Source organism: Prinia subflava, unplaced genomic scaffold (genome assembly GCF_021018805.1).
Source record: "Prinia subflava isolate CZ2003 ecotype Zambia unplaced genomic scaffold, Cam_Psub_1.2 scaffold_53_NEW, whole genome shotgun sequence".
NCBI lineage: Eukaryota > Metazoa > Chordata > Aves > Passeriformes > Cisticolidae > Prinia > Prinia subflava.
The window spans coordinates 325461-352472 of record NW_026961063.1 but is presented as its reverse complement, the minus strand read 5'-3'; the positions used below and the strand labels follow the sequence as shown (position 1 = coordinate 352472).

Sequence of the window (27012 nt, the reverse complement as noted above, 5' to 3'; positions counted from 1 at the left end):
GTCACCGCCTCAATCCCCGGAACGCTCTGAATCCCCGGGGGTCCCCCTGCCTCCCGGGACCCCGCGACTTCCAGAGGACCCACGGGCACGCCCGGTAATCCCGGAGGGCTCCAGGCCCACGGAGTCTCCGCCCGGTGCTCCCGGAGCATCGCAGGACCGGGGCGGGCACCTCCGGTAACGCCGCGCTCCTTCCTCACCGGCACCGCCAGGGGGCGCCATCGGCCCGGCCCGACCGCTGCCGCCGGTTAATTACGGGTTAATTACGGGTTAATTACAGCGTGACAAGGCTCTGGGCGTGCGAGGAAACACCCTGATTCCTATAACTGCGCTATTTTAAGCTTTTTTTTTTCATGATTAATTACGTTACTTCAACCAAATTATGCAAAATTGCGTTAGTGCAAAATGTGCTTATTAGTTTTGCTATTTTAAGCGAAATTTTGCGCTGTTTCATTATTGTCAGCGTTTTTTTCACATCATTGATTGAATTAATTTAAGCAAATTATGCACAATTGAGTTATTTAAAGAAATCTTGCGCACCTAATTGCATTATTTTAAGCAAATGTTACATTATTGCACTTTAAGTATTTTTGCATCATTAATTGCGTTACTTAAGTGCTTTTTGCATTATTGTGTTATAGCAAATGATACAAAATTGTGTAATTTTGGCATCATTAATTGCACTATTTTATGCAATTTTCGCACCATTAATTACACGAACAAAATTATATAAAATTGCATTATTTTAAGCTTTTTTTTAAATGATTAATTACGTTATCCTAGGTAATTTTTCGCATGAAAATGGGATCATTTTAACCTATTTTGGCATAATTAATAGCATTATTTTAAGCACTGATTGCACTATCGCTCATTCTGGGTCACGGAAACACCCCGGGAACAGCTTTGGATTGAGGGGATTTTGGTCACAGAGGACCAAGGAATGTCCTGGTCACCCCTCCCCAGGACGAGATCAAGCCGGGAGCCCCCGGGCAGGGGTGACAAACACCCGGCAGGGGTGACAAACACCCGGCAGGGGTGACAAACACACAGTGACAGTCCCCTGAGAAAGGGTTTAATGAGAGGAGGGGGTGGCACTGCTGGTGCTCTCACAGACTGGAGGGTTTGGGGGACAGACAGACAGACAGACAGGTATGAACACTATGTACAGGCCCCCCCCTGGAGCAGGGCTGGGGGGGGCTTGCAGTCCTGCCAGACTGGGATTCGGGCTGGGGGGGGGCACTGGGAGCACTGGGATGGGGCCGGCCCACAGGGCGGGGGCTCTTTGGTTTCGGCGTTAAGGCTGCGCGGGGGCGAGCGGGACACGCTCAAGGGCCCAGTAAAACCAGTTCCCCACGCCAGAGGTCACCTGGAGGGTTGGGGCTGCGACTGGGACTCCTCCTGAACGAGGGTGACGCTCACAGATTGGACAAAGGGGGGCTCCAGGGGCGTTCCACGCTTCCCCCCAGGCACAAACCTGTGTGTGAGGATTCCCCCCTCTGCCCACCACGCTGGGCACCCCCAGAGGTGCCCACCTGAGGGCAGGTACCCCCCGTTAGGACAGCGAGTTGAGGAAGTGGCTCTCCCCTGCCAACGTGCTCAGCATGGAGCTCATGTCCCCCACTGCCATGTTGGCACCCCCGGGCGAGGGCAGCAGGAGCCCCCCAGCCGGGCTGGGGGGTCCGGGCAGCGCCGTGGGGGTCTCCACGTCCTCCACAATGGCAGCGAAGTCAAGGTGCGTGTTCTCCAGGTCCAGCGAGTCCAGGCTGTTGGCCACCTGCTCCCCCGAGTCCAGGTAGTAACAGGAGGTGCCCCTGAGTCCCTCCGGGCCGTAGTGCCCGCTCCCCCCGCAGCTCGCTGCCCCCTGGCCCAGCAGCTTGTGCCCACCTTTGCCCGCCTGCCCATGGGGGCCCTGGCCTGGGTAGTACAGGGGGACGTTCCCGGGCCCTTCAGGCATGAGGCGAGTGGGGGGCAAGCGGGGCAGGCGCCGGGCACCGCCGTCCATCCCCTCGTAGCCGTGCCCTGGCTGTGCCAGGCTGCCCGGGTAGCTCAGGCTGGGTTGGTGACCAGGTGGCTTCGGGCCACCTGGAGGGTGCGGGATCATCTCGGGGTTGAAGCAGGGCGGGCTCAGGAGGTGCTGGGGCTCCGCCAGGCTCTGCAGATGATCCGGTTTGTTGGGCTGGTACCCGCAGTACCTGGGGCTGAGGTATGGCGCGGCTGGCACGGCCTGGCACTGCCCGGGCTCGCTGCCCAGCCCCACGCCAGCCACGCTGCCCTTGGAGGGGGGCTGCTCGCCCCACATCAGCGCCTGCTGCGCCTCCACGTAGTTCCGGACCATCACCTCTTTGGTCTGCAGGGTGGGGGTCTGGGCTCTGCGGGCGCCCGGGCTGCCCATGCCCAGGTACCCGCCCGGTGCCGGCCCTGCCGGGGGGTACCCGCCCGACCCCACGTCCACGGCGTGGCCGAAGGCAGCGGGGGACGCTGGGGGCCTGGCCAGTTTGGCACCGGGGCAGGGAGCAAGTGCTGGGGTCGGCGCTGGGTATCGCTGCTCGGATTTGATCTGCAGTCGGTTAAACCGGTGCCCCCCGGGGAATTCGCCGTCCTGGCAGGAGCTCACCAGTTTGGGATGCTGCCCACAGGCGCTGGGATGGGGGTACTCGATGCTTTGGTGGGGACAGTGTGGCCCGGACATGGAGGGAGCCACAGCGCCGACGCTTTGCCTGGAGCTCATCCCCAGCGTGCCCTGGGGGGCTCCATCCCAGGGCTCCGGCACGGCCCCGTTCCCAGTATGCAAACTGGGAAAGCGCTGGTTCATCTGGCACTGCGGCAGCGAAAACTCGGGCTGCAGCAGCCCCTCCTCCATGTCCCCATGTGTCCCCACCATGGTCCGCTGAGCACCGTAGATGCCACCTTGGAGCTCCACACCAGTGCCCTGGCAAGGGAAGCTTTCCTCAGGGTAGCTCAGGTACTGATCCATCTCCAGCAGACCGGACTCGGGGCCAGGACCCCCCATGCTCTCCAGGAAAACGTTCTCGGTGATGCTGGGGGGCCGTGGGGAGAAGCCGTGGCGCTGCAGGTTGGCCTCGGAGCCGCCCAGGGGCTGCAGCGCCGTCCTGCCCGCGCCTGGCACGCTCACGTTGCCCACGCTCTTAAACCGCTGCACCCTGGGCACGGCCGGAGGCTTGGCCACCGTCCGGGCAGGGTCGCTCGCCCGCCGCACGCCGTGACGGGGCACCAGGTGAGCGGGGACGCTGCCAGGGTAGCCGGCGTTGTCATTGGAGCTGTGCCTTCTCAACAAACCATTGGCGACGCACCGAGGCCCGGCAGGCACGGGGTAGCCCCCGGGCACGCTGGCGTGGCCACCTGCGGCCACCTGCTCCACGCTGGGCAGCGGCGTTGGTGGGGGGCCGCCGGTGGCCGCGGCGTACTTGGCCTTGAGGCGGTAACGCTGTGCCGGGGTGAGGCTCCCCACGCCCGGCAGCGCCCCACAAACGCCGGTGTCGCCGGAGCGCCGCGATTCATCCGGAGAGACGGGATCGTAGCCGTCCACCGGGCACGTCCCGCCGGGCATCGCTGCGGCCTCGCCGCCCTGGCACGGCCCCGGCAGGTACGGGGACACCAGGGACGAGCGGCGGCTGACGGTGTAGGCGGAGCTGACGGTGCTGGTGCCGCTGCTGCGGCGCTCGCCCGGTGCTGCCAGGCCCAGGTCTGCCGCCGACAGCTCCGCGATGCGCCGGTGCGAGGCTGGCGGTGGCACCGGGACACCGGGCACGTCCCTGGGCGGGCCTGAGGGGGAGAAGGAGGAGTTACCCCAGGGCTCAATGTCACAGCAGGGACAGGAGCCACCTCCAGAGCTGGGATGTGGCTCTGCCGTGGTTAGAGCCGGAGAGGATGGATGGCAACAAAGATTGCTCAGAATTGATTGGGCAGAAGCTCATTTAGGTTGGAAAAATCATGGAATTATGGAATGGTTTGGGTTGGGAAGGATCCTAAAGACCACCCAGTTCCACCCCCTGCCGTGGGCAGGGATGCTTTCCACCAGACCAGGTTGTTCCAGCCTGGCCTTGGATGCTTCCAGGGATGGGGCAGCCACAGCTCCTGTGCCAGGGCCTCCCCACCCTCACAGGGAGGAATTCCTTCCAATATCCCACCCAAGCCTGCCCTCTTCTCCACCGTGAAGCCAATCCCCCTTGTCCTGGCACTCCAGGCCTTGTCCAAAATCCCTCTCCAGCTCTCCTGGAACCCCTTTAGGGCTGTAAGGTCTCCCCAGATTTTGGGGTCCACTTTTAACACCAGCAAGGCGTGGAAACCTCTGGCTGCCACCCACACCCTCCCCACGGGCCAGACAGGAGGGAGAAGCACCCCAATCTCACCAGCTCCAGGGATGGGTGGCAGATTCAGGCCCTTGGAAGGCGCCGGTTTCCTCAGCTGCTTCAGCTTGTCGATGCGAAGATTCTCCAGCTTGTGGAGAGCCATGAGCCCCGAGGTGCCCATGGGCTCCCCGGGCACCACGTCCTCCAGCGTGGACAGGTCCTCGTAGCTGCCGCCGGCGTTTCCTGCCATCTCCACGCCGCTGTCGTTGTTGGTGGTGCTGCCCAGGGGCGAGTGGTCGCTGCTGCACGAGGATTGCCCACCTGGGCTGGGCTGTGGCTTCTGAGGAGAACCAGGCCAAAGAAAAGGGGGTCAGGCACCCAGGACATGCTTGGAATTGAAATTCTCGCTGAGCCATCTCGCTGGAAACATCTCTCATGGATGTTTCCAGCTCCACGAGGGTTCAACAAACTCTGAGGGTGTCCAGCACCTCACAGAAACGGCTTAAAATAATTTGCCAGATGGCTGGTGGGGTGTGCTTCGAAAAGCAAAAGATTTGAATAAATGAGAGAATAAGAAACGACACAAAAACAAAACAAAAGCTGGGCACGGTGCAGAGAAACCTCTAGAATTGGTTAAGACACCTCAAAAAGCACCTGAGCACCTCTGTGCTCCTTCTTAAGTATTTAAAATTTTAGGAGGGCTTTAATTGCTGCATTTCTAAGGAACAGCTACAGAGACCAACAGGTGCCTTTGTCTTGGCACTGAGCAAACCAAGAAAGGCATGGAAGATTCTGGTTTTTCTTCCTTAAAAGTCTTGAGGTGAAACTGAAACCCTTCTCCTTATTTGGGAACATCCACTTGGGTGTGAGGATGCACTGCAACAATCGTGAAGGTTGGAAAAGTCCAATTATTAACCCAACACTGCCGTGTTCAGAACCGAAACCCCAAGTGCCACATCCCAGTGGGTTTTTGGGACACTTCACTCCACCACTGCCTTGGGCAGCCCATTCCAGTTCCTGATACTGAAGAAATTTTCCCTCATATCCAACTTAATCCTCCCCTGGAACAGCTTGAAGCTGTTCCCTCTTGTCCTCTCACCGATCCCTCCACCACCAACCCCTCCCTCCTTCCTCCAGCTCCTCACCAAGGCCAGCTCAGGCACCAGGAGTTTCCCGTCGTCCTTCCGAGCCTCGCCGGGGCCGTTCCCGTCCTTCTCCTGTTTCATGTCCGGGGGGGCACCGGGGGTGGGCAGTGCCCGGCCCGGCCCCACGTCCCCCCGATGTTTCTTGGTGACGTGGGCGTCGGGGCCGTGCACGGTCTTGACGTGTTTGCGCAGCGAGCTGGGGTCCGTGTAGCGCTTGGTGCAGCCCGGGATCTTGCACACGTACGGCTTCTGCCCCGGGAAACCGGCGGGCACGGGGGGAGGAGGGGGTCAGCTCCAACCGCGGCCCCCTCCTCAAAAGTCACAAGGAGGGGATCCCCAAAACCCCAATCCAAACTTCCTGCTGTGAGAAGGGGCTCCCCAAAACCCCAATTGAAACCTATTGTGAGGAGGGGATCCCCAAACCCCCTTGAAAGCCCCTGTCATGATGAGGGGATCCCCAAAACCCCAATTGAAACCTATTGTGAGGAGGGGATCCCCAAACCCCCTTGAAACTCCCTGTTGTGAGGAGGGGATCTCCAAAACCCCAATCGAAGGCCCCTGTGGCGAGGGGGGATCCCCAAAACTCCAATCCAAACTCCCTGCTGTGAGGAGGGGCTCCCCTAAAGCCCAATTGAAACCCCCTGTCATGATGAGGGGATCCCCAAAACCCCAATCGAAAGCCCCTGTGGCAAGGGGGGATGCATGAAACCCCAATCAAAACCCCCTGTCATGAGGAGGGGATCCCCAAAACACCAATCAAAACCTTCTGTGGCGAGGGGGGATCCCCAAAACCCCAATCAAAACCCCTGTGGTGAGGGAGAGAGCCCCAAAACCCCACTTGAAACCCCGTCGTGAGGAGGGGATCCCCAAAAACCCAATCAGAACCCCCTGTCGTGAGGAGAGGCTCCCTGAAATCCCAATCAAAACCCTCTATCATGAGGAGGGGATCCCTGAAACCCCACTGGAAACCCCCTGTGGCAAGGGGGGATTCCCAAAACCTCAAATGAAACCTCCTGTCATGAGGAGGGGATCCCCAAAACACCAATCAAAACCTTCTGTGGTGAGGGGGGATCCCCAAAACCCCAATCAAAACCCCTGTGGTGAGGGAAAGAGCCCCAAAACCCCACTTGAAACCCCGTCGTGAGGAGGGGATCCCCAAGAACCCAATCAAAACCCCCTGTGATGAGGGGGGGATGCCCAAAACCCCAATCAAAGCCCCCTGTCGTGAGGAGAGGATCCCCCAAACCCTAATCGAAGCCCCCTGTGGTGAGGGGGGGATCCCCAAAACCCCACTCGAAACCCTCTGTGGTGAAGGGGAATCCCCGAAACCGCAATTGAAACCCCCTGTCGTGAAGAGGGGATCCCCAAAACCCCAATCAAAACCCTCTGTGGCAAGGGGGGATCCCCAAAACCCCAATTGAAACCTCCTGTTGTGAGGAGGGGATCCCCAAAAACCCAATCAAAAGCCCCCGTGGCAAGGGGGGGCTCCCCGAAACCCCAATCGAAACCCTCTATCATGAGGAGGGGATCCCCAAAACCCAATCAAAAGCCCCCGTGGCAAGGGGGGATCCCCGAAACCCCAATCGAAACCCTCTATCATGAGGAGGGGATCCCCAAAACCCCACTCGAAGCCTCCTGTGGCAAAGGAGGGATCCCCGAAACCCCAATCAAAACCCCCTGTAGCAAGGGGGGATCCCCAAAACCCCAATCAAAACCCCCTGTAGCAAGGGGGGATCCCCAAAACCCCAATCAAAACCTCCTGTCATGAGGAGGGGATCCCCAAAACCCCAATGGAAACCCTCTATGGCAAGGGGGGATCCCCCAAACCCCAAGCAAAACCCTCTATCATGAGGGGGGGATCCCCAAAACCCCAATCGAAACCCTCTATCATGAGGAGGGGATCCCCAAAACCCACTCGAAGCCTCCTGTGGCAAAGGAGGGATCCCCAAAACCCCAATCGAAACCTATTGTGAGGAGGGGATCCCCAAAACCCCAATCAAAACCCCCTGTAGCAAGGGGGGATCCCCAAAACCCCAATCAAAACCTCCTGTCATGAGGAGGGGATCCCCAAAACCCCAATGGAAACCCTCTATGGCACGGGGGGATCCCCCAAACCCCAAGCAAAACCCTCTATCATGAGGGGGGATCCCCAAAACCCCAATCAAAAGCCTCTATCCTGAGAAGGGGATCCCCAAAACCCCACTCGAAGGCCCCTGTCACGAGGGGGGATCCCCGTGACCCCAGCCCGCTTTGGCCGGGCTGCACGTGGCCGATAATCGGGATGCACAGCTCAGATCTGATTTAATGCATCACCTCAGGCTGCACCCAAAGAGCAGGGGCGTGCTTAGCCTGGCATTTTATGGGGTTTTACCTGGGGCCAGGTGTCCAAACTTGGTTACAGAGCTGGGCTTTGACCTTATAATTCTAAAAGTCTTGAACAAACAGGGTGTAATTATTAGCATGTCCCACCTCCTGAGGTTTATTCCCTCCGTGTAGGGAACCTGGGCTAAGCCTTGATGTGTCCCAGGTAATTCCCAGGCTTCCAGAACCCCCCTTGGACTCTCTGGAGAGAGCTGAGGGTGGCATTAAAGCCGGTGAGTCCCCGTGGAGGGGACACGGTGGGTGCTGGGGGAGAGCTCAGGAAGGCAGAGGAAGGAGGGATCCCCCCAGGAGCGGGGTAAAGCAATCCCAGAGGGAATGCTGGTGATGAAAAGCGGGAAAAAAGGGAGTTTGAACACACAGGGGCAAATCCCAGGGATGTGGGGAGTCCTCAGAGGACGGGAATGATCCGGAAGCACACGGGGAGCCGGGGTGGGCCGTACCTCGTTGGAGTGGGTGCGGTTTTGGTGCTTGGCGCGGTCGGAGGCGTTGGAAAAGGCTTTGTTGCAGCCCTCGTGCTCGCACACGTAGGGTTTCTCACCCGTGTGCGAGCGCAGGTGGGTCTTGAGGTTCTCCAGGCGGGAATAAGCCTTGTTACAGCCCTCGAACTGCGGTGGGGCAGGGTGGGACGTGTCACCAGGTCACCACCGTCACCAGGTCACCGTCACCACAAGACCACACCGTCACCAGGCCTTGGAGGCGTCATCACACACCCCTGGCACGTCTACCACGGACACACAGCTCACCTCCCAACACACCTGCCCTCCTCAGGTGTGCCCTCACACCGTGGCACAGCCCTTGTCACCCCCGGGTTGTGCCACCTCGTTGTGTCCCAGTCCAGCCAGCCCTTCAGAGCAATCCCAAACTGGGATGGGCTGTGACACCCAGCTCTCGTCCTGACTGAAATTCAGGAATGTGTTCCAAAGCACGGGACAGCGCTGGGGTGATGTAACTCTGGGTTTGGATGGGATGTTGGGAAGAAATTCCTCCCTGTGAGGGTGGGGAGGCCCTGGCACAGGGTGCCCAGAGAAGCTGGGGCTGCCCCTGGATCCCTGGAAGTGTCCAAGGCCAGGCTGGACGGGGCTTGGAGCAGCCTGGGACAGTGGAAGGTGATGCCAGGGGGTGGGATGGGATGGGATGAGCTTTAAGGTCCCTCCAACCTTGGGACCTTAAAGGGGATGGGATGGGATGGGATCCATGGGATGGGATGGGATCAATGGGATGGGATGGGATGGGATGGGATGGGATGGGATGGGATGGGATGGGATGGGATGGGATGGGATGGGATGGGATGGGATCCATGGGATGGGATCCATGGGATGGGATCCATGGGATGGGATCCATGGGATGGGATGGGATGGGATGGGATGGGATGGGATGGGATGGGATGGGATGGGATGGGATGGGATGGGATGGGATGGGATCCATGGGATGGGATGGGATGGGATGGGATGGGATGGGATGGGGTGGGATCCATGGGATGGGATCCATGGGATGGGATGGGATGGGATCCATGGGATGGGATGGGATCCATGGGATGGGATGGGATGGGATCCATGGGATGGGATGGGATCCATGGGATGGGATGGGATGACATGGCATGAGATTTAAGGTTCCTCCAACCCCAAACATTCCACAATTCCATGAGCCCCACACCCGTACCCCCCTGCTGCCCACCCCACGTGCTCCACCTGCTGCACCTTTACCCCCTCTCACGCTGTCCCCTGTCCCCCCCTCATTTTCCTGGCCCTTTTGAGGAATTTCTGGCCCCTCACCGTGCACTTGTGGGGTTTCTCGCCCGTGTGGCGCCGCATGTGCACCACCAGCATGTACTGAGCCTTGAAGGGCCTCTGCTCCCGCGAGCACGCGGCCCAGTGACACACAAACTCCTTCTTCTCCCCGTGGATGTGCTCGTTATTGATGTGCTGAGGAGGGAGAGGAGCGTCACTGGTGGCACTGGGGAGGGGGACAAGGGACAGGGGGATACTGGGATGTCATGGGATAAAGGGGTGTGAAGGGACTGGGATGGCAGAACGGGACAGGGACAGACTGGGGTGGGAGAAAGGGACGGGGAGGGGCTGGGACAGGTGGGGACAGCAGAGTTTGGGGGAGGAAAGCTCAGGTGGGGTTTGGAGGAGGCAGAGAACACAGAGGATGCTCCAGGGAAACTCTGAGAGGACCAAGAGCAGCCAGAGGGGTCAAGGAGGTCCAAAGGATGGTCAGGGGGATTTAGGAGAGTTGGAGGAAGGAAAGCTGGAGTGAAGAGGGAAGAAGAGTCTGGAAGCACCAGCAGCTGAGGAGAACAGGGGGATTCACATCCCTCCCTCCCCAGGAGGAAACTTCCAGCATCATGATGAGTCCCCAGGGGGGGTGGCTGGGAACTGGGAGCAGTTCTTGATCCAGAGGGGCGTTGCCCATCCTGAGGGCACCTTTTGGGGTGAGAACACCTTGGCACCCCTGGACTCACGTGCACCAGCTGCTCCTGCGTGTCGAACTCCTTGGCACAGCCGTCCCAGTAGCAGTTGGTCTCATACACAGCCTCACACTCGGGTTTGCCATCCTCCTTCTCCAGCTCTTCCCGAACGTCCAGCATGCCCAGCAAGGGGTCCTGGGGGAGCACGGACAGGTGAGAGCTCCCAGGTGTGACCTGGGAGTGTGGGGATGTGAGGGGAGCCCCACGGCCTGGGCTGTACCTGGGTGCCCGTGGAGGCTGGGCTGGAGATGTCACCCTCAGATCGCTCCTCGGGGAATTTGGCACCCAGGGGGCTGCTCAGGCTCCACTCCAGCTTCAGCTGCTGCCGAGGCAGGGGAGGGGAAGGAGTCAGGGTGGAGATGGACCCCGGAACACGGCTCAGAGGGCCCCACTTATACGGAATCCCACTCACAGGGATCCCATTTCACACTGATCCCTCTTTCATAGGATCCCCCTCACACGGATCCCTCTCACAGGGATCCCCACTAACAGATCTCCAGCTCACATGGACCCCCTCTAGCATGGATCCTTTTTCACAGGGATCCCCTCTCACAGGATCCCCTCTCACACAGATTCCTTTGACATGGATCCCTCTAACACAGATCCTTTTCATATGGATCCCCTCTCACACTGATCCCTCTCTCACAGACCCCTCTCACAGGGATCCCTCTCACAGATCCCTCTCACACAGATTCCCTCACAGATCCCTCACACAGATCCCTCTCACACTGATCCCTCTCTCACAGGATCTCTCTCATGGGATCCCTCTCACAGAGATCCCTCTCACAGGGATCCCCTCTCACAGGATCCCTCTCACACAGATCTCTCTCACACAGGGATCCCTCTCACAGGGATCTCCACTAAAAGATCTCCAGCTCACGTGGACCTCCTCTAGCATGGATCCCTACTCACAGGGATCCCCTCTCACACGGATTCCCTCCCACAGAGATCCCCACTAACAGATCCCCTGTCACAGGGAGCCTTCTCACAGGATCCCTCTCACACAGATCCCTCTCTCATGGGATCCCTCTCACAGATCCCCTCTCTCACAGATCCCTCTCTCACAGATCCCTCTCTCACAGGATCCCTCTCACAGATCCCTCTCTCACAGATCCCCTCTCTCACACAGATCCCTCTGACAGATCCCTCTCACACTGATCCCTCTCTCACAGGATCTCTCTCATGGGATCCCTCTTACAGATCCCCTCTCTCACAGGATCCCTCTCACACTGATCCCTTTCACAGATCCCTCTCACACTGATCCCTCTCACAGATCCCTCTCACAGATCTCTCTCACAGATCGCCTCTCTCACACAGATCCCTCTCACACAGATCCCTCTCTCACAGGATCCCTCTCACAGGATCCCTCTCACAGATCCCTCTCTCACAGATCCCTCTCCCTCCCACGCCCCCCCGTACCTGGCAGTGTTTCAGGCCCCCCCGGGCGGGTGGGTGCTGCAGCAGCCCCGGGCGCGTGGGCAGCTCGTGGGAGCTGCAGCCTGGGGGAGCCGTGTACAGGTGGCCTTGGCCCTTCTGCTGCCCAGGTGGGCTCTGGTACCCCAGGGACGGGCTGTGGACACCGGAGGGACGAGCAGGTGACAGCGTCAGGAGACAAGATTGAGGTGAGCTGAACCCCGAATCCCAACCATCCCTTCCCAACCATCCCTTCCCCACCATCCCTTCCCCCACCATCCCTTCCCCACCATCCCTTCCCCACCATCCCTTCCCCACCATCCCTTCCCCCACCATCCCTTCCCCACCATCCCTTCCCCACCATCCCTTCCCCACCATCCCTTCCCCACCATCCCTTCCCCACCATCCCTTCCCCACCATCCCTTCCCCACCATCCCTTCCCCAACCATCCCTTCCCCACCATCCCTTCCCCACCATCCCTTCCCCACCATCCCTTCCCCACCATCCCTTCCCCACCATCCCTTCCCCACCATCCCTTCCCAACCATCCCTTCCCCAACCATCCCTTCCCAACCATCCCTTCCCCACCATCCCTTCCCCACCATCCCTTCCCCACCATCCCTTCCCCACCATCCCTTCCCCACCATCCCTTCCCCACCATCCCACCCCGTTCCCGGCTCTCCCAGCGCTCCCCAAGGTGGGAACGGGCACTCAGGTGCCAGCCAGGCCCCCACCTGCCCGGGGGGCTGAGGGTGGGCGCCCACCTGATGGTGCTGATGGAGAGGTGCCCGTAGGAGCCGCCGGCCGAGGCGCAGCGGGAGTTGATGAAGGCCACGAGGGAGTTGGGAGAGGTGCGGATCACGGTCTGCAGGTCGATGCTGGAGTCGGACAGAGGTGAGATGGACAGTGCCCGCTTCTTGCCCAGCTTGCCCGCACCGCGGGGCGTGGAGAACCGGGAGCCTGAGGGGGCAGAGAGGGGGGCACTGCCCTCAGCAGGGTGCTGGGGGGCTGGGGACACCCCTAGGACACTCACCCTGTGTTTGGTGTGTGCCAGTTCGCTTCAGATTTAGAACAGAGAGATGTTTGACTCCTCTACGGACCCCCCCCCGCCCCACGGACCCCCCAAAACCCGACACTCACCATCACCAGGGTGTTCAACTCCTGGTGCCAGCCCGTACCCACGGTGCCCGGGCTGATGGCACACGGGGAAATCAAGTCCTGGAGGAAGGAGGAAAGGTGAGGTGGGGGTGAGAGAGGGACCCCCGGAGCACCCCTGACCTCGGGGGGTGGATCCGGAGCCTGCAGCCCCCACCATGACCCACCTGGTGGTCCCGGGGCGGCGGGGGCTGGTCCGTGGGGTGGGTGCAGGCAGCAGTGCTCGCTGTAGCCGGCGGCCGGGGGTGCCGTGGGGTCGAACATGTCGCGATGGGGCCCGGGGGTGTCTCAGGGGCACATGGGGGTGGCGGCGGGGCCCGGGGGGCTGCGCGGGGTCCTGGGGGGATTGGGGGGGGAGGAGGTTGGGTTTGGACGCCAGGGGGCGCCGCAGCACGCGGGACTCCCCTGGCCGGGACCTGTTTGAAACTGAAATAGAGGAGATTTGGGGATACTGGGGAGAAATTCCTCCCTGTGAGGGTGGGGAGGCCCTGGCACAGGGGGTCCAGAGAAGCTGTGGCTGCCTCAGGAACCCTGGAAGTGTCCAAGGCCAGGTTGGACCGGGTTTGGAGCAATCTGGGATAGTGGAAGGTGTCCCTGTCTATGGTGAGGGGCCAGAACGTGACTTTAAGGTTCCTTCCAACCCAAACCATTCCGGGATTCTGGGATTCTATGAAATGGAAAAGCGAACACAGCCGGAACCACTCCCGGGCCAAGAACCAGAGCTGGCTCCCTTCTCCTCCCTTCCCAGGGATTCTCCAGCATCTGCAGGTCCCACCCAGCCCTGCCTTGCCCGCGGGTCCCCACCCTGCCCGCGGGTCCCCACCCTGCCCTGTCCCACCCACGCATCGCGCCCCTGCCACGGGGCTCAGCCCAGCCCACCGCCCATCCCTGCCTGTGGGGTCCTGCCCCGAGCCTGGTGCCGCCCCCACCCAGGGCCACCGTTCTGTCCCCCAACCCCCTGGTCACCATCCTGTCCCCCCACTCACGGTCCTTGTCCTGCCCCCCAACTCCATCTCCATCCTGCGCCCACCCCCTGCTCCCTGTCCTGCCCCGAGACCCCCGAAGGGCAGGAGAAGCCACCACAGGACGAGGCAGATGTGGGTGGCGCTGGGAACAAGAGCTCCTGTCCCCTCGGCTTCCCCCTTTGAGACCCCAAACAAGGGGTCTGGGGGAGCGGGAGCCCCTCACCCCGCTGGGAAAAGCGCTGGGTCGCGTTTGGAGCCGGGGGGGAGAGGGGGGCAGCGATTCTTCCGCATGAGTTGCCCCTTTGAAAGCTCGTCTAGGGGCTTTGTGAGAGTGTCAGGCAGGAAGAATGGAGGGGGGGGCAGCGGGGCAGGCAGAGGGGAGGGGGCTGCCTAGGAAGGTGGTGGGACTGGGGGGGAAAAGGGGAAAGAGAGACGAGGAGGAAACAGGGGGGCAGAGAAGGGGGGGGTCTCACCTGCCCCCTGCGCCTTGCAGGAGAGTTTGGGGCTCAGCCCCGGGGGAAATCTCCCACCTGCCCTCACCCTGGAGGGCCAACAAGGTTTGTAAGACCCTCCCCGAAAGTTTGTGGGGTTCCGGGGTGACCCCAGCCCTCTGTGCACGCTGCTGCTTGGGGGGGTGTGCACAAACGCACCCAAGGGTGCACGGCCCCGCTCACCCCTGGGGGGTGATGGGGGCTTGGCAAACCCCACCTCCCCCTCCCCACAAGCATCACCTGAGCCCCCCGGTTGCCCTGGTGACCACCAGCCCTGCCCCCCTGCTCCGTGCACAGGTTCACGCACCTGCACAGCGACCACCTGGTGCAGTCACCTGTGTGACACCAGCACCCCGCAGAGCCCAGGTACGGCCAGGGGAACACACACGGAGCTCTGCACGTACAGGTAAACACACGCATGGCACACGGAGAATCACAGGATGGGCTGGGACAGAGCCCAGAGCTCATCCTGCCCATGGCAGGGGCACCTTCCACCAGCCCAAGCCCTGGCCACACCATCCTGGAACACTTCCAAGCTTCCACACGTGTGCCCAGTGTGTCACTGCACACGGGGAACACACACAGAGCCCTGCACGCACAGGTAAACACACACATGGCACATGGAGAATCACAGGATGGGCTGGGAGAGAGCTGAAAATTCATCCTGTCCCACGAGCAGGGGCACCTTCCACCAGCCCAGGTTGCTCCAAACCCTGTCCAGACCAGCCTGGAACATTTCCAGGCTTCCACACGTGTGCCCAGCGTGTCACTGCACACGGGGAACACACACAGAGCCCTGCATGCACAGATAAACACACACATGGCACACGAAGAATCACAGGATAGGCTGGGAGCAGCTCAGAGCTCATCCTGCCCATGGCAGGGGCACCTTTCACCAGCCCAAGCCCTGTCCAAACCATCCTGGAACACTTCCAGGCTTCCACACGTGTGCCCAGCGTGTCACTGCACACGGGGAACACGCTGGGCACATCGGCCCCACCTTGGCACCCCCGTGGTGTTACCCCACCTCCCTGCCCTGGGCTGTGTCCCCCTTTCTGTCCCTGTGCCAGGTTTGGGGGGCTCTGGCCCCCCGTTCCACAGAGGTGCAGGATCAGGGGGGTCCCACAAGCGCTGGGTGCAAGTGGGAAGGGCTTTGATGAGCAGAGCCAGCCTGGCAAGGTGAGCACCAGGTGGGTGCCAGGTGGCACCAACACCCCCCATCCCACCAGCCTGCGACAAGGAGAGGCCACACAACACCAAAAACACCCCAAACCCTCCACTCCCGACCACAGGACCCTCTCCCCGAACCCGTGGGGTCCTCAGGGGCTCCCCAAACCCCGGTGGCCCCCCGAGCCGAGGGGCTGGATGGGGCCGGCAGCGCTGGGAGCCAATGGGAAGCAACGGGAAGCGAGGGGAAGCAATGGGAACCATCCGGCGTCTCGCCCACCGCCGCGCTCGCCTCCCCCGCCGGCCGCACACCGCCGCGGCCCACCCAAGTCGCAGCCTTTGGGCATAAATTTGAGAGCCAGGCGCAGGCGGGATGAGGGGAATCTTCCCTCGCTCTCCTCCTGCCAAGAAACTCAAACTGAAACACATTCCTGCTCCTCTCTGCCAAGAAAACCAGGAGCGCAGCCAGCGGCGGGAGCTCTCGGAGCGGGGCTGGCTCCAGACGCCGAAACGCGGAGCGGGAGGGGGGTCAGGGCTGGCCGCCCCCTTCCCCCCAAAAGCTCCTCGCCTTTTCTTTCCTGCGAACACATCTAAAATTTGTCATCTGGCTCCAGTTTCCTGAGGACACTGGGGAACGGGGGCCGGGGGGAGAGGGAAGGAGTTGGAAGGGAAAGGCAGGGAGAGGGAGAGAGGGGACGGAGGGAGTTTGTGGGGACGGCGGGATGGTGACATCGACGGGTGGTGGGGGCAGACAGACCCCAGCACCCATGGGTGGGAAGGTGGGAGACAGACAGACGGCCCTGGGAGAGCAGGAGAGGAGCAGACGGCGGCTGCAATTCCCCCTTTCAGCACCCCAAGATGGGGCAGACCCCCACCACACCCTGGATGGGAGAGACCCCCACAGCAGTGCAGACCCCCACTCCTGCTCCCGCGGGCACCGGGAACGCTCCCGCTGCCCCAGCGGTGGGTGCAGCAGTGGGTGCAGCGATGGGTGCAGCTGTGGGTGCAGCAGTGGGTGCAGCAGGGCGGCTCCCACCCAGCCCCGACGGTGCCGGGGGGGTCCCTGCGCCCCCAGCCCCGGCAGGGTTAACCTCCCCGGAGCCCTGCAGTGGGTGCAGTGGTGGGTGCAACACTGGGTGCAGCAGTGGGTGCAGCGATGGGTGCAGCGATGGGTGCAGCAGGGCGGCTCCCACCCAGCCCCGAAGGTGCCGGGGGGGGGTCCCTGCGCCCCCAGTCCCGGCAGGGTTAACCTCCCCGGAGCCCCACTGTGGAGGAATGCGATGTCAGGGCTGGATTAGCCCCCGCCATCCCTCAGCCCGGCCGCGCTGAGCTGTGTGTGGCACAATCCATCACCCGCCGGCGCAGCCCCCGGCGTGGGGGGCCGGGGGGGTCCGGGGGGGCGCTGCGTGCGTGGGGCAGCCGCGCTGCTGTCAGGAGAACACACGTGTTTCCTGAACACACGTGTTTCCTGCGTGTCTGCGTGTGTGCGTGGGGATTTGGGGTTACGTGGGAGCGGTTTTTAGGGTGGTGACAGCGGTGGGTGGTGGGAGCAGAGACACCCTAAAATCGAGGGGTGGTGGGAGCAGATACACCCCAAAATCGAGGGGTGCTGGGAGCAGAGGCACCCCCAAATCGAGGGGTGGTGGGAGCAGAGACACCCCAAAATCGAAAGGGTGGTGGGAGCAGTGACACCCCAAAATCGAGAGGTGCTGGGAACAGCCCAAAATCGAGGGGTGGTGGGAGCAGAGACACCCCAAAATCGAGGGGTGGTGGGAGCAGAGACACCCCAAAATCGAGGGGTGCTGGGAGCAGAAATACCCCAAAATCGAGGGGTGCTGGGAGCAGAGACACCCCAAAATCGAGGGGTGGTGGGAGCAGAGATACCCCAAAATCAAGGGGCGGTGGGAGCAGATACCCCAAAATCGAGGGGTGGTGGGAGCTAAGACACCCCGAAATCGAGGGGTGGTGGTAGAAGTGACTCCCCAAAATTGAGGGGTGGTGGGAGCAGATACCCCAAAATCGAGGGGTGGTGGAGCTGGGATGGTGGGAAGGAGGGAGGGAGGCAGATTTAGCCCCTGGGATTGTAGGGACACAGGGATTTGTGTCCGTGTGCTTGTCTCTACACAAGGGGGGAGCTACAACACCCGATGGGGGCCCGGTCACCCCAAATCCTCACTCAGGGAGCAGCGAGGGAGGGTCAGAGCAGAGAGAACAGGCAGAGGGAAGGGTGTGGCGGTGTGACATGGTGGGGACACACCCCAGGAGACCCCTGTGCACCCTTTTACCAGCAGAGCCAGGCTCTGTGCCGGGTTAGGCAAACCCCTGAGCCCACCACAGGCACCCCAACAGCACCAAACCCCCCACCCCTAATCCCGACCCCAAATCTGGGCTGTGATTCTCCTGGCTGGCACGGATCTGCCAGGAGCCAACGCTCCCTTGTGCCACAACAGTCCAGGACCGTGGGGACACAGCTGGTGGCCAGGGCAGGGGGTCTGGCAGGGTCACCCCGATCCTCCCTTGTGCTGCAGATTCCTCGTGGAAAAAACAACTTTTCCCTGCCCTAGGAGCTCAGGCCGAGCTGGGAGCTGCTTCCCCTGACCCCACATCTCTCTGGACTCTGCCTGCAGCAGAAGGGAGCGTGGAGCCCCTGCCTGCCACCCCCGTTGGGCCAGGCTTTAGGGCCAGCCCCAGCGTTAGGCCGGGCTTTAGGGCCAGCCCCAGCCCCTCGGCATGGGGCAGCTAATCTGGCCAGGAGCGCGGCTGCACAAAGCGCATCGCTTCAGGTTCAGGGGGTCTGAAAGGGGACGACTCAGGGTCATGATCCCGTGCTGGTGGGGGCTGCTGAGCTCGTTCCAAGGTGGTCCCTGGCCTGGAAAAGCTGAGGAAAGGAAGAACCAGTTTAAAGCTGGGGACACGGGATGTTTATGCTGGTGTGGAGGGAAAGGTACGGACACATCACTGCTGAGACAGATTTGGGACATCCCAGGCTCTGTCCTTCCTCTCCCAGCCCTGTCACACATCCTCATTCCTCACCCAATCCCAAAATTCTTCTCTGCCATTTCCACCACTCCCAGGGAGGATCAGAAATCCCTCCCCAGCCCACCCACCCCTCCGGGTGTCCCCCAGCACCCCAGCGCCACAACTCTGGGGGGCAAACCCATCTACCCCCCTCTCCCACGTGCACTCACACCCACCCAAGGCCGTGCACTGACACGTCTCTGGACATGTTAACACACGCTGACACACGTGTGCTGCTGGGAAGGAGAGGCAGGCATCCGTGTCCTGCGTATGCAGGGCAGGGATAACCCACAGAAGGGGCTGCAGACTGCCTGGAAAGAAGGGATCCCCAGCCCTCCAGCACAGCAGAGCTGCTCAGGAAGCTGTGGCAGGCCAGGCAGGGCTGGGGGGGCTCCATAGGTGGTCCCCAGGCAGGCGGGAGACCCTCGGCACACATTGTTTGCTTTGGCCCCCAGCACGCGCTACCCCCCCAAATCACTCCCCTAAAGCCACTTCCCCTAAAGCCACTTCACTGCACCTTCACCAGGCTGGAGGCTGGGTGGGGACAAGGTTTTGGGGTGGAGGTGAGGGGGGCACACACATGGGAGCAGCTGGTGTAAGGAATTTTTATGCTTCCCTCTTCCTCCCTGGCGCTGGAGGGGAAGAAACAACATGGAACATGTGGGACCCATAAAAGCCCAGCTCTGAGTCACGGCTGTGCGAGGCCCTGGCAGGCACCGCTCCCTCTCATGGCATCAAACATCCCAAACGGGCAGGTTGGGGACATCCTGGACATCCTGCCATGCCCAGGGATCGAAGATCAGACTTGGTAATCAATTAAATCCATCCTCCCATGGCAGTCAGGGGACTGACACTGAGCCTGTTCCTACCCCAGCAACTCCATCCTTCAGGATTCCTCCGAGGGTGGGGACAGGAGGACGTGCAGGACCCAGAGGGACTCTGGCACCCGCTGAGGGATGGGATCTACAACAGGAATCCTGATAATCTGTGGAATTGCCTTTGGTTTGACATGCACAGAGCATCCTTGGGGATTTAAGGGGCTCCTCGGGGCAGGAGACCCCTCTGTCTGCTCAGAGGTGCAGGTGTGAGTGTCCTCTGGCTGTTCCCAAAATCCCCAGCCATGCTTTGTCTCCTGGAATACATTTGTTTCTCCTGAAGTATCTGCCACCAGTGAGGGTGGTGGCTTGTTCCTCGACTGGAGACTGTCCCCAAACAGCAACTCCATCCCCTCTAGGATGTGCTCTGCCATCCCAGGGGCACCAGCTCCCCTAAATGCCAGCCAGGAGTTGGACAGCAGGGTTCTAACATCTGGAAAAATCCCCCCAACCTCACTCTGGATGAAACCCGACTCTGTTTTGCCACTTGTTCCCACTCTGAGGCAGCTCTTCCATTTTATTTTATCAGCTGTTCACCTTGCTGTCCTGCGGCTTCCCAAGGGTTTGGATGTGCCACAAGGATTGGGGTGAGCTCTGTGTTCTTTGGGAATTCTCAGCCTCAGCATGGACCAGACCGTCCAAACCCTGGCTCTGAACAGGAGACAACAAAAATCCCACCTGGAATTTTTTGGGATCCAACCCAACAAAAATCCTGCCTGGGAGTGGCATCCAAACACTTCTTGAAGGGTGCACACTTGGAAATGAGCACAGCGTGTACAGGAGGGTACCTGTGCAGGTGTGAGGGTACCTGTGCAGGTGTGAGGGTACCTGTGCAGGTGTGAGGACACGTGTGCAGCAGCTTGGAAGGGTGGGAAAGGCACTGCTGCCTCAGGATAACGGGCTGGCACCGTGGCTGGAGCTGTGGGATGTCCCCAAGAACATTCCGGGTGCACTGGGTGAAGGGCAGGAACCCCAAGAACATCCCAGGGGCACTGGGTGAAGGGCAGGATGTCCCCAAAACCATCCCAGGGGCACTGGGTGAAGGGCAGGATGTCCCCAACAGCATCCCAGGGGCACTGGGTGAAGGGCAGGAACCCCAAGAACATTCCAGGTGCCCTGGGTGAAGGGCAGGATGTCCCCAAGAACATCCCAGACGCACTGGGTGAAGGGCAGGATGTCCCCAAGAGTATCCCAGGGGCTCTGGACAAAGGGCAGGATGTCCCCTGTCCCCAAAAGCACCCCAGGGGCAGTGGGTGAAGGGCAGGATGTCCCCAAAACCATCCCAGGGGCACTGGAGGAAGGGCAGGAACCCCAAGAGCATCCCAGGGGCACTGGGTGAAGGGCAGGATGTCCCCAAGAGCATCCCAGGTGCCCTGGGTGATGGGCAGGATGTCCCCAACAGCATCCCAGGGGCACTGGGTGAAGGGCAGGATGTCCCCAAGAACATTCCAGGCGCCCTGGGTGAAAGGCCCTCATGTCTTCCAGCCCACCTGCCCTTGGAATCACGGAATCTTTAGGGTTGGAAAAACCTTCCAAGATGGTCAAACCCAACCATTAACCCAGCACTGACACTGCAATCGCTAACCCACGTCCCCAAGCACCACATCCACACGAATTCTGAACAATTTCAGGGATGGTCACTCCACCACGGCCCGTGCCAGTGCCTGATCGCCCTTCCAGCGAAGGAATTTTCCCTAATATCCAACATAAACCTCCGTGGTGCCGCTTCCCAGGTTCTGGACAGCGAGGGACGGGTCCCACCCGGAGCCTGCGCTCCACGCCCCGCCTCTCCGCGGGCTGTCCCGCCCGGCCGGCGCGTCACAAGGTGTCCGTGCTGACTCACTCCGGGATGGAAACTTCCCTGCTCCAGGGAGATCCTCGCAGCTCCGCCAGCTCCGGCACCGAGTTTATTCCACCACGTCCCACCAGCTCAGCCCCCGAGGCCTGGAGACGCTCGGGCTCCCAAGCTGGCCTTGGTTTTGTCATGGAAAAGACCTTGGAATATGGGGGAGATGAGGATCCCCCCCAAGGAACCGTACCCTGTCCCGCCTCTGCCTCAGCTGGACGCAGCAGGAAAACTGGGAAGCTTTTCTAGGTCTGAATTTGTGAAGAAGAAATTTCATCCAGCTCCTTCCTCCTCCCTTCCCCCAGAAACCCAGTGCCCACCCGCATCCATCAGCTCAGGTTTGGCACACGCAGAAGAAGAGTGGGAGGAAACTCGTGGAATGAGGGTGTTCAACAGCATCTGCCAGGTCCCCAAATCGCTTCCAGGGCCGGGAGCAGGACCCCAGCTGTGGCTGGAGTATCAGTAGTTTCCCAGTCCCCAAACACAACACTGGAATGCCACAGCCATTCCTCAGCCGCCTTCTCTCTGTCTTCACCATCTTCCCAGGAGAGGCTGCAGCCCTCACACTGCCAGCACAGCGCTGAGAGTCCCCCAAATTCCAGAGGCATCGCTCAGCTCCCTGCTCTCCATCCTCTCCAACCCGGGAGAGGCGCAGCCCCCACGCAGTTACCGAGCGCCATCGCAGGGCCTGGCAGGACATCAGGGGGCCGGGAGCACCCATTATCCCCGTGCCAGCCCCTCGGGGCCGTGCCAGGGCCCCGGGAACAGCGGGTGCTGCCGGTGGGCTCCATCCGGCCGCTCCGGCCCCGGGGCCACCCCCGTGCCCTGCCAAAGCTCCCGGGTGCTGAGGCCCACGAGGCGGGTGCTGGAGCAGCGTGGGCATCCCGGCCGGTGGGATTGGGGGCTCAGGGTGGCCAGGGGCGGGCAGGGTGGGTGGCACAGCTGGCACAGCCCCCCGGGACAGTCCTGCGGCTGCTGCGTCACCGCGGCCGGGACAGCAACTTCCACTTGGTTGCTGCTCCCGGTCCAACATCGGCAGTCCGGGCAGAGCCGGCAGCACCCAGTGGCACCCAGTAGCACCCAGTAACACCCAGTAGCACCCAGCAGTCCTGAGTAGCCCCCAGCCCCGAAGCAGCCTCCCTTCCGCGGGCTGCGAGCGGCTCCACCGGCCCGCTGCGGCCGTCCCAGCCCACCCACACACCGAGCCCATCTCCCACCCACCGGGCGCTCAAAGCGCGGCGGGAGCGTGCGGACGTGGGCGGGAGCACGAGGGGACGTGACGGGGCACGCGTGGGGCCGATCCCCTCTGCCCGCCCCGCGTGGCCGGTCCCCCCACGCCGGGAGCCCCGCTGGAAGTCCCCGGTCCCCCCGCGGAGCCCACGGGACGGCCCGCACAGGGATCGGCGCCATCCCGGGAGCGGGGATCCCGCGGCCCGGACCCGCCCGACGGCTCCTACCTCCGGGGGGGCTCCGAGCGGCCCCGCGCGGGGCGGCGGCTCCGGCGGCTCCGTGTCCCCCGTTCCCCCGGTGGCGGCCGCGGCGGTTCGGTCTGGGAGAGAGAAGCGGCACATCCAGGGGGGGATGGCGGCGGCCGGGATGGGGCGGGACGGGACGGGACGGGACGGCGCCCCCCGCACTCCCCCGGCCCGCCCCGGGAGCCCGGAGTGAGTTACCGGAGCCCCGCGGGGGCGGCGGATCCCGGCGGGTCCCGCTCCGCCAAATGCGGCGGCGGCGGCGCCGACCGCGCTCGGGACGGAGACCCCGGCCGGGAGCGGCGGCCCGAAAACCCGGGATGGATCCGGGACACGCACGGCCCCGCGCCCGCGCGCACCCCCCACGCGCGCCCCCGCTCCCGCCCGCGGGAGCCCCACGCGTGTCCCCGGGGTGTCCCGCGGGTCCTGCCCGGGCGGCCACGCGTGTCCGCGCACGGGGCCCCGCGCGTTGCAGCGCACACGCACGGAGGTGAACGGGACACGCGTGGCCGCCCGTGAACGCGGACACGGGGCGCAAACAGCGGGTGGGTGTGTGTGGACCCCCGTGCACGCGCGGCGGTGCCCACTCGTGTGAGGGATCACGCGTGCACATGTGAGAGCGCACACGGTGCACGCGTGTGTGCAAGAGTGGGAACAACCCCCCATGGGACACAGCCCACGCGCTCGTGGGGGTGACATCCTCCGGGCCACGCACAGGGGGAACAGCCCACGGACACGCGTGGGGGGCACAGCCACCAGCCCAGGCGGCAGCCAGGGGCACAGCCCGGTTACACGCACAACGCGGTGGGCACAGCCCACGCACACGGACACGTGGGTGACGCGGCCACCGCCCCACGCACACGCGGGGACACCCAGCACACGCACCCGGGGAGCACAGCCCGCCCACCGGCGGGGTCACAGCCTCCAGCCCACGCACACGCGGGGGCCACGGGTGGTTTACACGCACAGGCAGGGGACACAGCCCGCACGCAAACACACGCGGGTGGCAGAGCCCACGGACGCGCGGGGGAGAACACCCCGCAGCCCACGGACACGCACACGCAGGAGGCACAGCCCGTGTGCACGCAGGGGCGATAACAACGATCCCACACCCACTCAGGGGCCAAAGACCTCGCACCCGCCGTGGGTGGAACATCCCACGCCCCACTTGGAGGGACACAGCCCACGCACACGCGGGGTCACACTCCCACTCCTAACCCCTAACCCCAACCCCGACTCGAAAATTATAATTATTTATTTGAATTAAATATCGCCCGTTTTGTCCTGCACACGCGGGGAACGCAGCACTCACTCCCACGGGACACCCGAGGGGTGTCACACCCTCCACCCCACGCCCACTCGTGGGACACATCCCGGGGGTCCCGGCCGGTCCCGTGCGGGGGTCGCGGCTGGACCGGAGGGCTCACGGACGGGCAGCGCCCCCTGGTGGCGCCCGGTGCGCTCCCGGTGACCGGGGCGAGCCCCGGAGGCGCCGGGGCCGCGCTCCCGCTGAGCCCGGAGCCGCTTACCGGGATTACCCCGCCGGGAACCCTGCTGTCCCCGGTATAATCCTGTCCCCTGTCCCCTGGTGGCACCGGGGGTGGCTTCATATCGCGGTGTCACAGCCCCGGGACCCCCGGGGCAGAGGGGCAGCACGAGGGGCGCGGTGACGATTCCAGAACCCCTCAGCTCCCAGCACAATCCATTCCCTGCCTCAGTTTCCCTCCTCATCATCCTCATCTGAGATCGGCTCCTTCCCTGCTGCCCCCCTCACCACAGCGGGGGTGAGGAGGGGTCTCTGCTCCCCGGGGAGCCCCCAGGGGACAGGACAACACCTGAGGGGTCACCCCTTCCCCTGGCAGGAGGGGGAAGCAGCCAGGGGGGGTCCTGGGGGGCCCCCAGACCCCGTCAGGGCTCGAGTCCCACCACAGAGGCAGGGCCGAGGGGTGGGCACAGGTGAGGGGGTGGCACAGGTGAGGGGTGTGGGCACAGGTGAGGGGGTGGTTCAGGTGAGAGGGTGGACACAGATGAGTGGGTGGCACAGGTGAGGGGGTGGGTACAGGTGAGGGGGTGGCACAGGTGAGTGGGTGCACACAGGTGAGGGGGTGGCACAGGTGAGTGGGTGCACACAGGTGAGGGGTGGTGGCACAGGTGAGGGAGTGGGCACACAGGTGAGTGGGTGGCACAGGTAAGGGGGTGGGCACAGGTGAGGGGGTGGCACAGGTAAGGGGGTGGGCACAGGTGAGTGGGTGGGCACAGGTGAGGGGGTGGCACAGGTGAGGGAGTGGGCACACAGGTGAGTGGGTGGTACAGGTAAGGGGGTGGGCACAGGTGAGGGGGGTGGCACAGATGAAGGGGTGGCACAGGTGAGTGGGTGGGCACAGGTGAGGGGGGTGGGCACAGGTGAGGGGGTGGCACAGGTGAGGGGGTGGGCACAGGTGAGTGGGTGGCACAGGTGAGGGGGTGGTGCAGGTGAGGGAGTGGGCACACAGGTGAGTGGGTGGTACAGGTAAGGGGGTGGGCACAGGTAAGGGGGTGGGCACAGATGAAGGGGTGGCACAGGTGAGTGGGTGGGCACAGGTGAGGGGGTGGCACAGGTGAGGCAGTGGCACAGGTGAGGGGGTGGGCACAGGTGAGTGGGTGGGCACAGGTGAGTGGGTGGCGCAGGTGAGGGGATGGCACAGGTGAGGGAGTGGGCACAGGTGAGGGGGTGGGCACAGGTGAGGGGGTGGCACAGATGAGTGGGTGGCACAGATGAAGGGGTGGCACAGGTGAGTGGGTGGTGCAGGTGAGGGGATGGCACAGGTGAGGGGGTGGGCACAGGTGAGGAGGTTGGCACAGGTGAGGGGGTGGCACAGGTGAGGGGGTGGCACAGGTGAGGCAGTGGCACAGGTGAGGGGGTGGCACAGGTGAGGCACTGCCCTCCATCCCCGTTTTGTAACAACCTTAAGCGGCTCAGCAGCTTTACCCCTGCCATGAGTGTGACCCTGGATCAGCTCCTGGGCTCCGGGGACTTGCCCCGAGCCCACCCCCTTCCTCCTCACCTGCCTGCCCCAGGTCCCTTTGTCACCAGCTCCCGTCCCCTGGGTGTGACCAGGCACCCCTGGGAGCAGCTCTCAACCACCACACCCCGACCCCGCCACATCCCCCACCTCAGGAATAATCCCGGTCTCCTCTTTGGGAAAGTCAAAGCAGCTCAGAGCAGGGCGGGATGATCCCCCAGATTAGGGATTTACCGGTGCCACCACGGCCAGCTCAGCACCTCGGGGTGTGGGGGCAGCGTGTCAGTGTGTCAGTGAGTCAGCACAAGGGACAGCCCCCTTGTCACCCTGGTTTTGAAGACTTTTCTGTAATGTTCTTCGTATTGGAGTCAGAAATTTCAGCTTATCACACTTTCTGCTATAAACACTGGCCGTGTTTTCTGACTGTCTTTCATTTGTTTACCTATTTCTAGGTGGGAAGAAAAGAGTGATTAACAGTTAGCTTGACCAATATAAATTGACAAGTGGAATTCCATCCTCCAATCCACGAGCCCCATAAGAAATGTATAAAACTGAGTTTTGTAAATAAACTCGGCCCTTTTTTCCTTCTTCGCTCACCAGCGTGTCCTCGTGTGGTTCTTTCCGTGTGACACCCCCTCCACACGGGGAACACGCTCACTGCCACGGGGAAAACACAGGAAAACTTCCCTCGCTGGCAACAGAAAACTCATTTTTGCCATTTCGGTGGGATGCTCCTCGTGGCAGCATTCCATACCAGAGGGCTGATTTGGGAAGGGAACAGGGTGGCTCTGAAGACACCAAACACATCCCCATGTGCTTCCTGGAGATCCAGCTCCCAGCGTGTGCACACCAGCACGTGCCCCCAGGACACGGACTGGGGCTGTGGCAGCGCCCAGGAGGTTCAGGCACCCTGCAGGGGCCGTTGGCTTTTGCCCACGATATTTTGGGATATTTTGGGAGCTCGGCGGTGGCCGCGGTGCCCCGGGGGTTGCCCGCTGTGCTGGCTGATGAAAGCTGCCCTTTGGTCGCTGGCAGGGCTGAGCTGGGAAATCAGGGAGGTTTGTCCCCAGATAAAAGAGCCCCAAACTGAGCTTTGAGCGGGCGATTGTGCAACGGGGCCCGGGGCAGAGTGTGGGATCTCGGCGGGATGGGAAGGGGGCATCGCCCTCCACTCCTGGAGCATCCCACCCCAAATCCTGCAGGCACTCCCCGTCACCCACCAGCCCCTCTGTCTGTGATGGGGTCACTGGGTTGTGGCAAGGAAAAAGGAAAAAGAAGGAAAAAAGGGAAAAAAAAAGAAAAAGG

At 62.2% G+C, this 27012-nt stretch overlaps 1 protein-coding gene across 2 annotated transcripts; it reads right to left on the bottom strand.

Annotated features, from left to right (window-relative positions):
• Positions 1-1026: 1026 nt before the first annotated feature.
• On the bottom strand, positions 1027-23057 carry GLI1 (GLI family zinc finger 1). Of its 2 annotated transcripts, none has more exons than XM_063425110.1 (12): positions 22691-23057; positions 13039-13208; positions 12857-12934; positions 12481-12676; positions 11724-11874; positions 10525-10626; positions 10299-10439; positions 9607-9756; positions 8275-8439; positions 5453-5701; positions 4368-4647; positions 1027-3780 (listed from the first exon to the last, which is right to left on the bottom strand). In XM_063425110.1, exons 2-12 carry the CDS (start codon positions 13133-13135, stop codon positions 1550-1552), a joined length of 3840 nt encoding a protein of 1279 aa, XP_063281180.1. In that variant the 5' UTR covers positions 13136-13208; positions 22691-23057; the 3' UTR covers positions 1027-1549. The 2 variants fall into 2 exon arrangements, with proteins under 2 accessions (XP_063281180.1, XP_063281181.1); XM_063425111.1 differs by having other exon boundaries at positions 10525-10623.
• Positions 23058-27012: the final 3955 nt, after the last annotated feature.

Coding starts and splice junctions, on each gene's coding strand:
- GLI1 (XM_063425110.1), bottom strand. CDS start 13,135: ATGTTCGACCCCACGGCACCCCCGGCCGCCGGCTACAGCGAGCACTGC. Junction 11,875..12,480: donor CTCTCCATCAGCACCATCAG/GTGGGCGCCCAC, acceptor CGGTGTCCACAG/CCCGTCCCTGGGGTACCAGA. Junction 10,440..10,524: donor CAGCCTCCACGGGCACCCAG/GTACAGCCCAGG, acceptor GTGCTCCCCCAG/GACCCCTTGCTGGGCATGCT.